The sequence below is a fragment of the Pogona vitticeps genome, chromosome 1 (assembly GCF_051106095.1).
Source record: "Pogona vitticeps strain Pit_001003342236 chromosome 1, PviZW2.1, whole genome shotgun sequence".
Taxonomy (NCBI): Eukaryota; Metazoa; Chordata; class Lepidosauria; order Squamata; family Agamidae; genus Pogona; species Pogona vitticeps.
In genome coordinates this window covers 297,386,229-297,399,113 of record NC_135783.1, presented here as the reverse complement: position 1 = coordinate 297,399,113, position 12,885 = coordinate 297,386,229, and the positions used below count along the sequence as shown (strand labels likewise).

General features: G+C 41.5%; 1 protein-coding gene across 1 annotated transcript; it reads left to right on the top strand.

The window, feature by feature from the left end:
- Nucleotides 1-331: 331 nt before the first annotated feature.
- On the top strand, nucleotides 332-12,580 carry SYNJ2BP (synaptojanin 2 binding protein). Its single transcript, XM_020788461.3, has 4 exons — nucleotides 332-588; nucleotides 6,654-6,790; nucleotides 9,616-9,711; nucleotides 10,785-12,580. The coding sequence occupies exons 1-4, from the start codon at nucleotides 525-527 to the stop codon at nucleotides 10,923-10,925; spliced, it is 438 nt and encodes a 145-aa protein (XP_020644120.1). The 5' UTR covers nucleotides 332-524; the 3' UTR covers nucleotides 10,926-12,580.
- The last annotated feature ends 305 nt before the right edge of the window (nucleotides 12,581-12,885 follow it).

Genomic DNA, 12,885 nt, shown 5'->3' with positions numbered 1-12,885 from the left:
CAGCAGTGTGAGCCACAAGCCAGTTTTGAGGCCTGTTTCCACCTTCAGAAGAAGGTGCTGGAGTCTACCTATTTTTCTTGAAATAATTGTTTCTTTGGGCATTATGTACAAAAGATTTCCATTATACTGTAGTCCACAACACCCTTGCCACGGAAATAGGGCCCTCAGAGCAATGTGGGGGCCCCTCAATAACCTGAGGAGGCATAAAATTGCATTGTTAAAATCAGGTTAGATTAGAAACACAATGGCTGAGGAAGGATGCCTGAGGGAAGCGGAGCGAGGAGCAGCAGTCGCAAAAAGCCCCATAGGACTACCAAGCCCAGAGTCCTCCGCGGCCGCCCCCTTTCTTCCTGTTATGCGGCTGATGAAACTGAAAGTGGTGCTGCTTCGGCTTTGATCGGGCAATTTCACCTTCAAAACGTGCCCGGGACTGGGACAGCTGAGGGGGTTAGGGTTGGGGGAGGCTCGATCGCGGAGGGGGGGCAGGTAGCCAGGAAGAGCCTCGTCTCCTAAGGCCGCAAAGTATGAACGGGGGCGTGGAGTGTCTTCTCTCCGAGGAAGTGATCAATCTCACCCGAGGACCCTCAGGCAAGAAAGTTTTCTTTTAAAAAAGGTATTGGGGAAAAGGGGGGGGTGGAGGCGCTGCCTCGAGCTGAGGAGATCGAGTGGCCTTCGCGGGACTTCCCTACGCACACGCACACCGAGCAACTCTGGCTGGCCTCCTCAGGTTCAGCACGAAAGTGCCAGGCTGAGGCCTGCTGGGTGTCCCTCCCGGGGCTCCGCCCGCCCCCCCACGCCCCCCCCCAAAAGGCTTGAGCTTTGCAGAGCCGCGGCGGTAAATCTCTTCTTCAGGGGGACGTGGGCGAGAGGGTGGGATCCTCTATGGGCCGCGGGGACCGTCCCCAACTTGGGTGCCTCGGATCGCTCCCTTCCGTGGCAGCCGAAGAAGGAGGCGGCTCGGACTTCGCATCCTGCGCCCACAGGCAAGGCCGTCTGAAGCTTGGCAGAGGTCTCCTGAAGGCGAGGGGGCGATGGCCTTGCCTCCCTCCCTTCTGGGGAAGAAGAGATCAGCCTTCTTCGGGGGACAGAGTCAAAGCGCGGAGGGAGGCAAACCTGCCCCCCCCTTTCTGGAAAGAGTAGTTGTGATTTTTTAAAAATAGGAAAGATTTCAAGGTATTCCCCCCCCCCCCCTCTAAGTGAGGAATGTATTGGACGGTTCGTATTTGTTATGTGCTGCCAAATCGCACCCAACTCTTTAAGAGGTGAGAGATTTAAGGAGTGCATTTTCCATGGCCATTCTTCAGCAAGTGCCCAACGGGAAGCAGGGAGTTGAGCCCAAGTCTTAACGAGTTTCTCTATCCACTCCACTTATTCTGACTGAACACTGAGGCGAACCCTGACATGCGTTTTGCAGTGAAACTTTCATATATATATATATATAATTTATTTTTAACATAGGGTAACAGGAAAGAAAAAGGGATTGAGGTTAAGGGGAAGAGGAGAAACAATGACATACTAATATCCATTCTATACATATTGCCGTATCAAAATTCCAAATTGCTCTTTTTACTATTTTCTGCCTTCCAGATTTAAGTTCTCATTTTAGTGCATGTTCTTCAAACGATGTCTGATGACTCAAACTATTTGTAGAATAAGTCCCATCTTTCTGTTGCCTTTTGTAGAGGAAACTTTCAGAAGGCTGCTGCTCCCCTTTCTGTGGCTGTTTGGTGAAACAGCAAGAAAAGGGCACTCTTGATTTAGGAGCAGGCCCCTCACAAACAACGCAATGGACGTTATTTCCGAGCTGATGATATGTGTAAGAGGGAGCCGGCAAGATAAAAGAGGCTGAAGTGTTTGGTCTGGGACTTGGAGAGATTCAGATTCTCAAATGGTTGTAAGAATCTACCTCACAAGGTCGTTGTGAGGATACAGTGAGAAAGAGAGAAGCAGAGATAGAAATGGAAGTGTTCAATGTTACGTTTTTCCATGGAAAGTTCTTCCAGATTGTATATCTCTCTGCTCATCTATAGTTGTCAGGGCTCTTCTACAGTACTGCAAATGGGAGCATTAGATGGACTAATTATAGGATGCGAACTTCTTCCAAGGTGTTCTTCAAAGGAGACAAGTGTTGACAAACCCTTGTGCTCAGCTGTCCATGGGGGATCCAAAAGATAACACACGAGAACCTTTTCCTATGCACAGTGCAGTTGGCATCTGATTGGGTCTGGACCACACTTATGTATGGAGCATTTCTTCTCAATAGACTAACAAATGAACCCACTGCTAAGCTTGGTTTTTTTTTTTTGGTTTTTTTTTGCAGAACAGGTGACAGGTGTTGTTATTGTTTTTGGAACTCAGGTCTGATGCCCTGGGCTTCATCATTTTACTTTAAAGTAGAGTCATGCAGGGGAGGGAGCTTCCACAAATGCAAGTTTTGCTGTGTGTGTGTGTGTGTGTGTGGGAGAAGTAAAAATATGGGATGTAGTGTTTACTACCAGGAATGGGGGCTCAAGTTGCAGGACTCGCTATCAAGCCAGATTTAATTCACAGCATTAACTCAACTTGGATTTTTACCAATGACTTAACTCATGACTTGGGACTCACACACCCCCATCTCTTTTTTTTCTGGGGGAATAAACTTGCTTTTAATAAGGACTTGGACATGGGGCTTGGGGTTTAGGACTTGGTACCAAAGTCTTGGACTTGGGACTCGAACACAAAGATTTGCCAACATCCCTGTTTACTACCATCAGATTTGGCAGGGATAGCAATGAGAATGAGAAAAATGGATCAGGGTAGAATATCACACACCTAGGTAGAGTAATGAGATGGGTTCCCCAAGCTGGAGGGTGAGTTGATGATACTTTCTCCTAGGAGAAGCACCAGCCTGTGTTGTGTTGAGCAAGCTAGACAGTCTCAGAGTTCCTCAGGAGGAGGAGGAGTGCTTTATAACTAGAAGACCCTGAGAAAGGTTGCCATGAGTCTGAATTGATGTAATGACACACAATTGTTATTGTAATGTAATGGAGAAGGACACTCTGGGAAAGAAGGCAAATCAAGGAATCATTGGTGTGCCATATTCTTGGTCATCGTTCAAATCTTGGCTTTTATTTAAGAGCACATATACTAAATGCAGCTAGTCCAGTCCTCATTTGCATTGGAAGAAAATGAAGTTCAGGCCACCTTTTAATAAGTTTGGATCATGATGATTACTGTTTAATTTAGCAGTGTTGCTGATTTTATATAATACTGTCTCAATAGCATTGCTTTTATTGGGTTTTTAAATCAATATTTCTTGTGATGGTTGCTTTTAATTGACTAATGCAATACCTTTCCACCCCATACATATTCCCAATAAAGAAAGTTAAATGACTACTTTAAAACTTGAAGCACTGAGCTGTGTGTCATAGAAACATAAAGCACAAAAACATTTAAAAAGGGTGGTGGGGGAAAATAAGTTATTTGTCTATTACTAGTGACATCTACTGTACTAGTGACATCTAGTGATGGATTTAAAGCATTATTTAAATAATTTTTTAGATTTAGAAGATTGCCAAATGGCTGTAAAGCAGCTGTGTGTTCCATTCTTGAAAGGTTTTAAATTTAAAAATAAATCTGCACCTGAGGTCAGCTGACTGATCATGTGAGGAAAACTTGCTGTTTTAGTTTTTTTCCCCCCCAAATGCTGTGTATATCTGATAGTTCTTTTTCTTCTGTCTACGGTTCTCAGAGTTTGTTTTTTTACATACAGTTGTTTCTATTGTACATATCTTTAGTTGTTATTTTGCAGAAAATGCCTCATAAATATTGGTGTTCTGTGGAGAGGACATTTCTAGTACACTAAGTCAACAGGGAGATAAGTTATATGATAGTAATTGCATACATATGAGTCTGAAAAGAGAGACATTTCTGAAACAAACTACTCAGCAATTTTAGCTTATATTTTGTTTCCCCGAAAATAAGACCTAACCTGAAAATAAGCCCTAGTATGATTTTTCAGGATGCTCGTAATATAAGCCCTACCCCCAAAAATAAGCCCTAGTTAAGTGAAACCCCACACTCCAACATTGTGCAGCAAGCAGAAGATGATATGACTGTATCTGAATAAATTTAGATAGTTGTACATGAAAAAAAAATCCCCTGAAAATAAGCCCTACTGTGTCTTTGGAGCAAAAATTAATATACGATCCTGTCTTTTTTCGGGGAAACACGGTAGATATGTAGACTGGGTTTTTTTCCTTTGTTTCAGTCAAAGGAGGTTGCACAGAATCTCCACCTGAACAAAGGTGGATCTCCTTCCTACTGACTGACTTTCCTGTTGCAGGTTTCTTGCAGGTGATTAATGCCGTGGTTTTGCTCCATATTTCTTTCATGGTGGTTTGACCGTCTCTGTCTTGTACATTTGTTGTCAGTATATTTCTTGCTAAGTAAAAGGCTGGCTATACTGTACTGTACTTAGAAAACCTTAGACACTTCCCAGTGCTGAGCAACATGCTCATTTATCTTCTCATCACTCATTTGATGACCAAGATGTACTCATTTTGGATCGAGAAGATGGGTGATTTGAGAGAGTCAGGAAGGCCATACATGTGCATATAGAAGGCCATACATGTGCATATAGAAAATCCCTCACTCAACAGGAGTGAAGACCTTAGATACAACCTGTCTCCTATTTATCATGTTGCCCTTTCATCTGTCCTCGGATCAGGACCACGCCCACCAGAAAGGCCACTGTTAACGACCCATGACATGGGTTGAGAAGAACTGCAGAGGTGTCTGGTGGATATACAGTGGGCTGCAGAATTGTATTTGGAGGGTGATGAGTAATAGTTTCTTTCTTAAACTGGGAGGAGGTAACAAGTGGGATAAGTCCTCTTCAACATTTTTATTAATGACCTGGATCAGGGGGTTCAGGGAATGCTAATCAAATGTGCAGATGGCACAAAATTGAGTGGAATAGCTGGAAGACAAAAAAAAATCAAAAATATCTTGATAGGCTTTATCACTTGGCCAAAAACAGCAAAATGAAATTCAACAGGAATAAATGCGAAGTTCTGCACCTAGGAAAAAGAAACCAAACACACCGTTAGAAAATGGGGGATACCTGGCTCAGTAATACTATAAGTGAGAAGGATCTTGTAATTGTTGTAGATCACAAGCTGGATATGAGCCAACAGTGTGATGTGGCTACAAAAAAAGCAAATGCCATTTTAGAGTGAAGTATAGTTTCCAAATCTCGCAATGTGCTAGTTCCCCTCTATTTGGCACCAGTTAGGCCTCATCTTGAGGACTGTGTACGGTTCTGGACACCACACTTCGAGAAGGATGCTGACAAATTGGAACAAGTAAGAGGGCAACAAGAATGATCAGAGGGCTGGAAGCCAAGCCCTGTGAGGAACCACTGAGAGAACACAGCATATTTAGCTTTGAGAAAAGAAGACAGAGGAGTGATATGATACCGCTTTTCAAATACTTGAAAGGTTGTCATGTAGAGGAGGGGTGAGGTATGTTCTCAATCAGCCCAGAGTACAGGACATGCAACAATGGGCTCAAGTTATAGGAAGCCAGATTTCAGTTAAATATCAGCAAAAACTTCCTAACTGTTAGAGTAGTATGGCAGTGGAGTTAATTACTTCAAGAGGTGGTGAGTGCTCCAACACTGGAGGCATTCAAGAGAAATTTAGACAATCACCTGGCAGATATCCTTTGATTTGTATTCCTGCATTGAGCAGGAAATGGGACTTGAGGACCTGATAGGCCCTTCCAACTTCATGATTCTATGATGAGTATATGACCAAAAGTAGAGATGCAGGGAGCCAGGCTGCTGCCTCTGAGTGGATGCTGGCTGGAGGAGGTGGGGCTTTGAAGTGCCAAATATCTGTTTGGCTGAGAAATGAACCGGCATGAACTGCCCATCTCTAGCCGAAATTAATATTACGTCAGTTGTGCTGCTGGCAGTCATTCCTGAATTTTTGGAAAAGAAAAAAGCTGGCAAAAATAGGAATTTTTATCAAGATTCCAATGGTGGAGAGAACTTAATCCTTTTCTTCCAGGGTATAACCCTGGTGAAAATCTCACACCACCCTGGCAATTACCATGTTTTCCCCAAAATAAGACAGGGTCTTATATTAATTTTTGCTCCAAAAAACACATTAGGGCTTATTTTTAGGGGATTTTTTTCATGTACAACAATTTACATTTCTTCAAATGCATTCATGTCATCTTCTGGTTGCTGCACAATGGTGGAGGGCAGGGTTTCACTTAACTGGGGCTAATTTTTGGGTAGGCCTATATTGCAAGCATCCTGAAAAATCATACTAGGGCTTATTTTTAGGTTAGGGCTTATTTTCAGGGTAATACTGGCGGGAAATGCTTCCATTGCAGCTGATGGGAGCTCCTGTTTTGCCACACTGAACCATTTCATTTGCACTGCAACACAGGAGGGAAAGGGGAAGCCTCTTTTCATGTTGTGGACCTCATGACAATTCCCCTCTTGTATCTCATATTATTTTTTTAAAAACTTGGGTGAGATTGCTAACTGCACAATTAAAATAATGCCTACTTTGGCACAACATAGAAAGGAATGGTATGTATCGTGTTTTATTTCTAGGCTTGGACATCCTCATTTCTAATTAATTTGCTGTGCTCCTTAGGCCTAGGATTTAATATAGTCGGCGGGATAGACCAACAGCACATCGCGAATGACACTGGCATCTACGTTAGTCGGATCAAAGAAAATGGTGCTGCTGCACTTGATGGGCGCCTGCAAGAAGGAGATAGAATTTTAACAGTGAGTAGTTCAAGTTTGTTCAGCAAAATTGTTTCAAGATGAAGTTTTTGAAACTTCGTACAGTTCCATCAATCTCAATTAGGTTTCTTCCCTTGGCTCAGGCTTTGTCTCGTTCTCCATGTAAGTTTATTTTGTGACAAGTGCATGAAATAATTTATCCCCGTTTCCAAAGGTAGACCAAATCCACCCTGCCTATAACTTCATCTGCCTCTGGAATGAAGGAAAGAAAATTCCCTGGTGAGTTCATAATGTTTTTCTTCCACTTGGAGGTATGGATTTATTTGCCTCCAACAGGAAACAAACCTTACATTTCTGGTATGTCACGAGTCTTGATTTGTACCAGGAAGGCTGGGAGCATAGCCTCACATTGCAGATTCTCTTGCACACTGATAATGTATTGTGTACACACCTCTGTGTTGAATTTGATTATCACTTTCCAGTAGGTGCGTAGTATGATTAGTGCACTATAGTACTCATAGTTTTTTCTAGTATATTCTGACACAGGGCATTCCTTCTACTGAACTGTTTACTTAATACTGCATCATCCTTGCACACAATGTGTTGTTATTTTACCCAGTTTATAGGCTATTTTTCTAAATAAAATTCTTCCAAAGCAGCCTAAAACACAGTAAAACTTTTAAAATAATAAAACATATACAGCAAAAGCGTCAGAAAAAAATGAGTCCAAAAGCAATTAAATTCACATTGACCAGAATCTTTTTACTTGTGTATGCTGGTATAAATCAAGTGGTATAAATCAGATTCCTGTTAGTTAAGAAGTAGAAGCTTGTTTTCAAGGGCTTTTATGATTTGGTACATGAAATCTTGATTCCTTAGCTGGCAGCTGCTATTATGGTTTGTGCCATTTGACTAATGCTGGTGTATGTAATAGGATTCTGCCCACTAATTCAGAAGCTAGAAGAATTAAAAGGAAATTACAGCAGCAAAAAAACCTGAAGTTGGTGTGTCACAATTACATGTGTTGTTTTCTCTGAACCAAAGATATGCTAAGATTTTCCCATTTCTGCAGTTGTGATCTAAAGGGTGCTGCTTATATGCTTTTTTCCCCCTGGAGATAGTGATTTATGACCAGATCATAATTTCTATTGAAACATAAAGGTTAGAATAATAATTTAATAAAACTGGCATGATTCGGTGGCACCATTTGCTGGAATTATGGCACACAGTGCTGCTTGTATTCAAATTCAAGATATATTTTCTCATAGGCATGAACAAACAATTTCAAATGTTTTCTTTCCACTGGGTGAGAGTTTGAGACTGTGCATTTTTCATATTTTGAAACATTTTTGGGAAAGGATCATTACAATTTTGTAACACCTTGCATTTTGCACAAAAAAGGTTATATTTTGTGCAGAATATTTTATGTAAAATACATCATTTTTGTGCCAAAAGGATTTTGTATAAGAACAAGTGTTTTTTTGCCAATGTTGCTATTGATGAAAAGCCCTGGTCTTTTAGCTTTTATGCAGGACCAAAATAGGACTTTAAAGTTGCAGAGGTTTATAATTTTTTCAAAAAGGTGGCTCAACCCCCGTCTTCTCAGAGGACAAGAACTTTTGCAAGTACAGTGGTGCCTCGCTTAGCGATGTTAATCCATGCAGCAAAAATCGCTGCTAAGCGAATTTTAAAAGCCCATAGAAACACATTGAAACCCCTTCAATGTGTTCCTATGGGCTAAAAACTAACTTTAAAGCAAAGATCCTCCATAGGGGGAGCCATTTTCAGTGCTTCTAAAGCGAGGCAAAACAGCGGGCGGCCATTTTGTTTTTCCAGCGGCCATTTTGAAACCGCCGATCAGCTGTGCGAAAATGGTCCCCATAGGGACCATCGCAAAGCGATTGCTCTTGCGATGGCAAAAAGTCCATCGCAAAGCAATTTCATCGCTATATGGAGCGATCGCTATGCGAGGCACCACTGTATAAATTACGTCCTTACTATAGATCTTGTTGGACTGCATTTCCTAGCGCTGCTTACTATTGACTACACTGATGAGAGCTGCAGTCCAACAATAGCTGGAAAGCCACACTTTGCCTATCCCTGTGTTGTGCCTGGTTACTCAGAAGCAGTTGCTGTTGTTGTTGTTTTGTGATACTTTCTCCCAGGTAAGTGAACATTTATTGATAGATATTTGTCCTGATATTCCACTAAAATTAGTGCTTCCTTCAGCTAGTGATAAAATACAGATGACGTAACAAAGAGGTAGAATAGAGACGTAAACAAATATCAATTAAAAAAAAAACAAATTAAGGCACATATCAGCACTAACCAAATTAAAACCTCCATCAAGAGAAAATCACCTTAGCTGCCAAGAGCTGATTCATACAGAAATGACCTTGCTTGCCACTGGATGGAGCCGGCAAGGCCTGCATCAGCAGGGGGCAAGAACCTTGGGTTTGCGATCTAATTTACCACACCTTATCATTTACCACATTTCAGAGTTGATTGGGTTCCTATTTTGTTTCATGCTTTTAGATGCTTGCATTCAGTTTTTAAAGAGAATGTTTCGTGTTGAGAACAAACGTAAAATGTTCACACTGCCTTAATAGGAAGCATTTTTACTACTATTAGTAGTAAATTACGGAAAAAAAAGGAAAGGAAAAAAATGTGAAACCCTCCAAACATTTAGGATGTGCTACATGTTACCGTCCAATTTCTGAAATAAGAGAAACAAAAAAAGTATTCTTAGTACCTAAGCCTGTAGTTCATCGGTTAGTGATTCCCCAGCCTAAGCTAGCTTGTCAAGTTGTGATTAAAATTGTTCAACCTAAAATGGCTCTCATAGATCTGTGTTTTACCTCCCACAGGTTAATGGCAAGGAGCTGAAGAACATGCTGCACCAGCATGCTGTGGATCTGTTCAGGAATGCAGGCAACAATGTTTCATTAAAGGTTCAGCACAGGGTGTGTATTTTCTACTTCCTGAGATTTGGCACTATTGCCTGAAAGACTGCAGCCTTTGGACTGCTCCTTGGAGATGACTATTTGTGATTACAGACATATTAAACATTAACATTTTCAGTTCATTGTGTTGTTCCTTGCAACTTTGCTAGTGCCTTTTCAACTCTGAGGAAAAAACAGATTTATTTTTTTATTTTATTTATTTCATTTATACCCCGCCTATCTAGTCAGTTGTGACCACTCTAGGCGGCTAGATATTGAAAGAAGTTGTGGAAGGGCCCTTGCAGAGTGATAGATAATCTCCACAAGACTCCATGGGTTTCTTAACATGGCAAAGGAGATTTCCCCCTTGAAAACTGCACTTTCCAGATGTGTTGGAATTTCCTGTGATGTCCAAGTACCTTAGCTATTGGGGAACAAGATTACTGTAGTCCAGCACATACAGAGGATGCTGGTCTGGGTACAGCTCTGTAAATGCTTGGAAAATAACATGAATTGGACAAGCAAAAAAAAAAAAAATCACCTTGTGGGTGTCTTTATTATGGGAAATACTTTCTAGCAATAAAGAAAGCAGGATCCTGTTCCAAAGAAGCAGTGTAGAAATGCGATGCATGGCCAAGGATAAACACAAGGTACATGTATCTTAGTGTGGTTGTGGATAAAATTGTTTGATTAGACGGATTAATTTTATTAAAAGCTTTATGGAAGAATTGTGGTTAAGGAAGACATATTTATGGTTGTCATAAAGAAAGGAGAAAGGTAATTCACTAGTAGTTGGCATACATGCCTTGGTGTATTCTGTTCAAAAAATACATTAAAGCATGTGATGTTGACTACAGGAAAAGTATGTTTAAAATATGTAAGTTAGAGAATTCTCATCACAGTATAATACGTGTGCAAGCTATCAAGAGTTAATGAATTTCGCTGCTTCATTGAAGATTAACTTGGAGCAGAATTTTCCAGCTTCCCAACTGGTGGATGTTGGATGGTTTGAGAAATGCACATCCCTGAAAGACTGCTGCCATTTCTTGCTGTGATGTAATGCCTGTAATGCGTCTCTTCTTTTCCAATTGCAGCAGGTGCCCCAGAATGGTCCTTCAAGCCACCGAGGGGATGGAGAGGCAGGAGGCATTCCCTTGGCTGTGATTTTGGTGCCTGGGCTGGCAATAACAGTAGCTGCCATATGGGCCTTCTTCAGATATCGACAGCGGCTGTGACCCACATCCATTCTAGAAGACCTTGTGCAGGGAAGACCTACAGATCTGTCATGTGATTAAAGAGAGAAATTTGACTGTCTTGTTCAGGCTTGGCATTGGGGGAAGAGAGAATCATTGCCTAACATAAAGTTGCTGCTGCTTATGATGTGACGAATTTCATGCACCTGGAGGTTCAGATGATTGCCTAGAAACTGGGATGTCCCACTTCACTGGTCCTGCAGAAGCTTGGTTAATCTGCCTCTGATGTTTTGTTTTTCTGTTGCCCCATGAATGTTCATTTGTCTCTGTGTTTGTAAAATGTAGGCTGCAGTACAAGACTGGCATATTGAACCTTGATCAAGGACATGACTTCTGACACAGGTCATTTAACACTTCAGGAACGTGAGAGATATTTCTGGAGCAGCTACCAATATGAATTCAGTTTGCTCCTGTGGCCAGGAGAAATTAGATGCCTGGAGCATGCAGGCAGATGCTTGCCTGTTAAAAAGGATCCTTTGGATTGCAGGCATTGCATCTGATCAGGAAGTGGAAATACTGGATGAGTTCTTTCATAACCCCTCTCAATAGGTAGAGATGAAAACAATGATGAGTCTATTCTTATGTTGTTTTTTCCAGTTGTGGAAGCTGGCTGCTGTTTTTCTTAGAGAAGTGTATAAAGTTTCATCTATGGCTTCAGGTCATCTGCTGACACAAAACTAGCCATAAATATTGGATATAGTTCAGTAAAGGCAAGGAGGCATCATTGGGGGGGGGGGTAGGGACAGAAGGGAATGAGAGCTGCCAACAACAAAGGCTGTGGTTGGAATTCATCTGCTTGACAGTGGGGTGGACTTCCAGTTAAATGCATGTTTATGGAATGCATTACAAAGAAGAACTTCCAAAATGATGGAATGGGAAGCTTTTAACTGAGTGCTCATGCAGATATTGGCAACAGTTGAGTTATGAAAGGCTCATTTAGAAGAGGTATGAATGGATGAAGGAAAGGGGAAAATTCAGGCAGCTTTCTGACTATTGAAACCTCAAGCAGAGCAAATGAACATGTTGTGTCTGTTGTACACTTCTGTCTTCTTGCTCCTTCAAGTCTGTAGGGGACAGAAGATCACCATTGATTGCCTCTTTCCACCTCTGAAGCAATAGGTGAGATACAGTGTCAATGTCAATCAGCAACTACATTTGGAGCAGAATTTAGTGTTCGTTTCCAAAGGGTAAAGACTGCAGTCTTCAGAAGCTGGTTCAAGTAAGCATGTTTGTGGTTCAGGAGTCAAACTTGTTCTTAGTTTGATTGCTGAAGCATCAAGTAACCTTTCATAGTGAAACATTCCTTGGCTGGAGAGCATGGATTACAGCCTTTAAATGCTTACTGCAGATTTTTTGAAACATCCTTCTGTGGGCCATAAAGCCAGGAAGTGGATTCTATATGGGGTGAACATTGATTATGAGCAGGGATACAAAGGAGAAGTTCTAGCAACTTCACAAACCTTCCCACACTGATTGTACTGCCCTGTTCAGTGATTTGAACTCACCAGGATAGTGTCCATTTCACTCTTCTCTTAAGCGAATGTGTTTTTTTTATTTTGTAGAAGAATCTTGATGTGTGAGATCTGTACAATGCCAAAAATACATGACATATGCAATATATGTATGGAGACTTTAAACTGGCCTAGAAGTTTTTCTTTCCTAACCTCTAAGGTTTAATTTAGGAGATTTTTTTGAAAAAATTGTTTGGATTGTTTTCATGACGAGTACCTTTACAGATACTTCTTTCCTTTCAGTACACCTGAGGGAGGAAAAATCCTACCATATTTTGAACATGCCAGAGGCTCACTGAATATTGCCGCTCCTCCTTTTTCATATGTGCTAACTTGTTTAGCATGGCTTCATTCCAGTAGCAGGGCCCTCAAATATGCCTGAGAGACCAGACAGACCTCTTTAAGGGAAGAATTCCATAATCGGTGTGCTC

Coding starts and splice junctions, on each gene's coding strand:
- SYNJ2BP (XM_020788461.3), top strand. CDS start 525: ATGAACGGGGGCGTGGAGTGTCTTCTCTCCGAGGAAGTGATCAATCTC. Junction 589..6,653: donor TCTCACCCGAGGACCCTCAG/GCAAGAAAGTTT, acceptor TGTGCTCCTTAG/GCCTAGGATTTAATATAGTC. Junction 9,712..10,784: donor CATTAAAGGTTCAGCACAGG/GTGTGTATTTTC, acceptor TTCCAATTGCAG/CAGGTGCCCCAGAATGGTCC.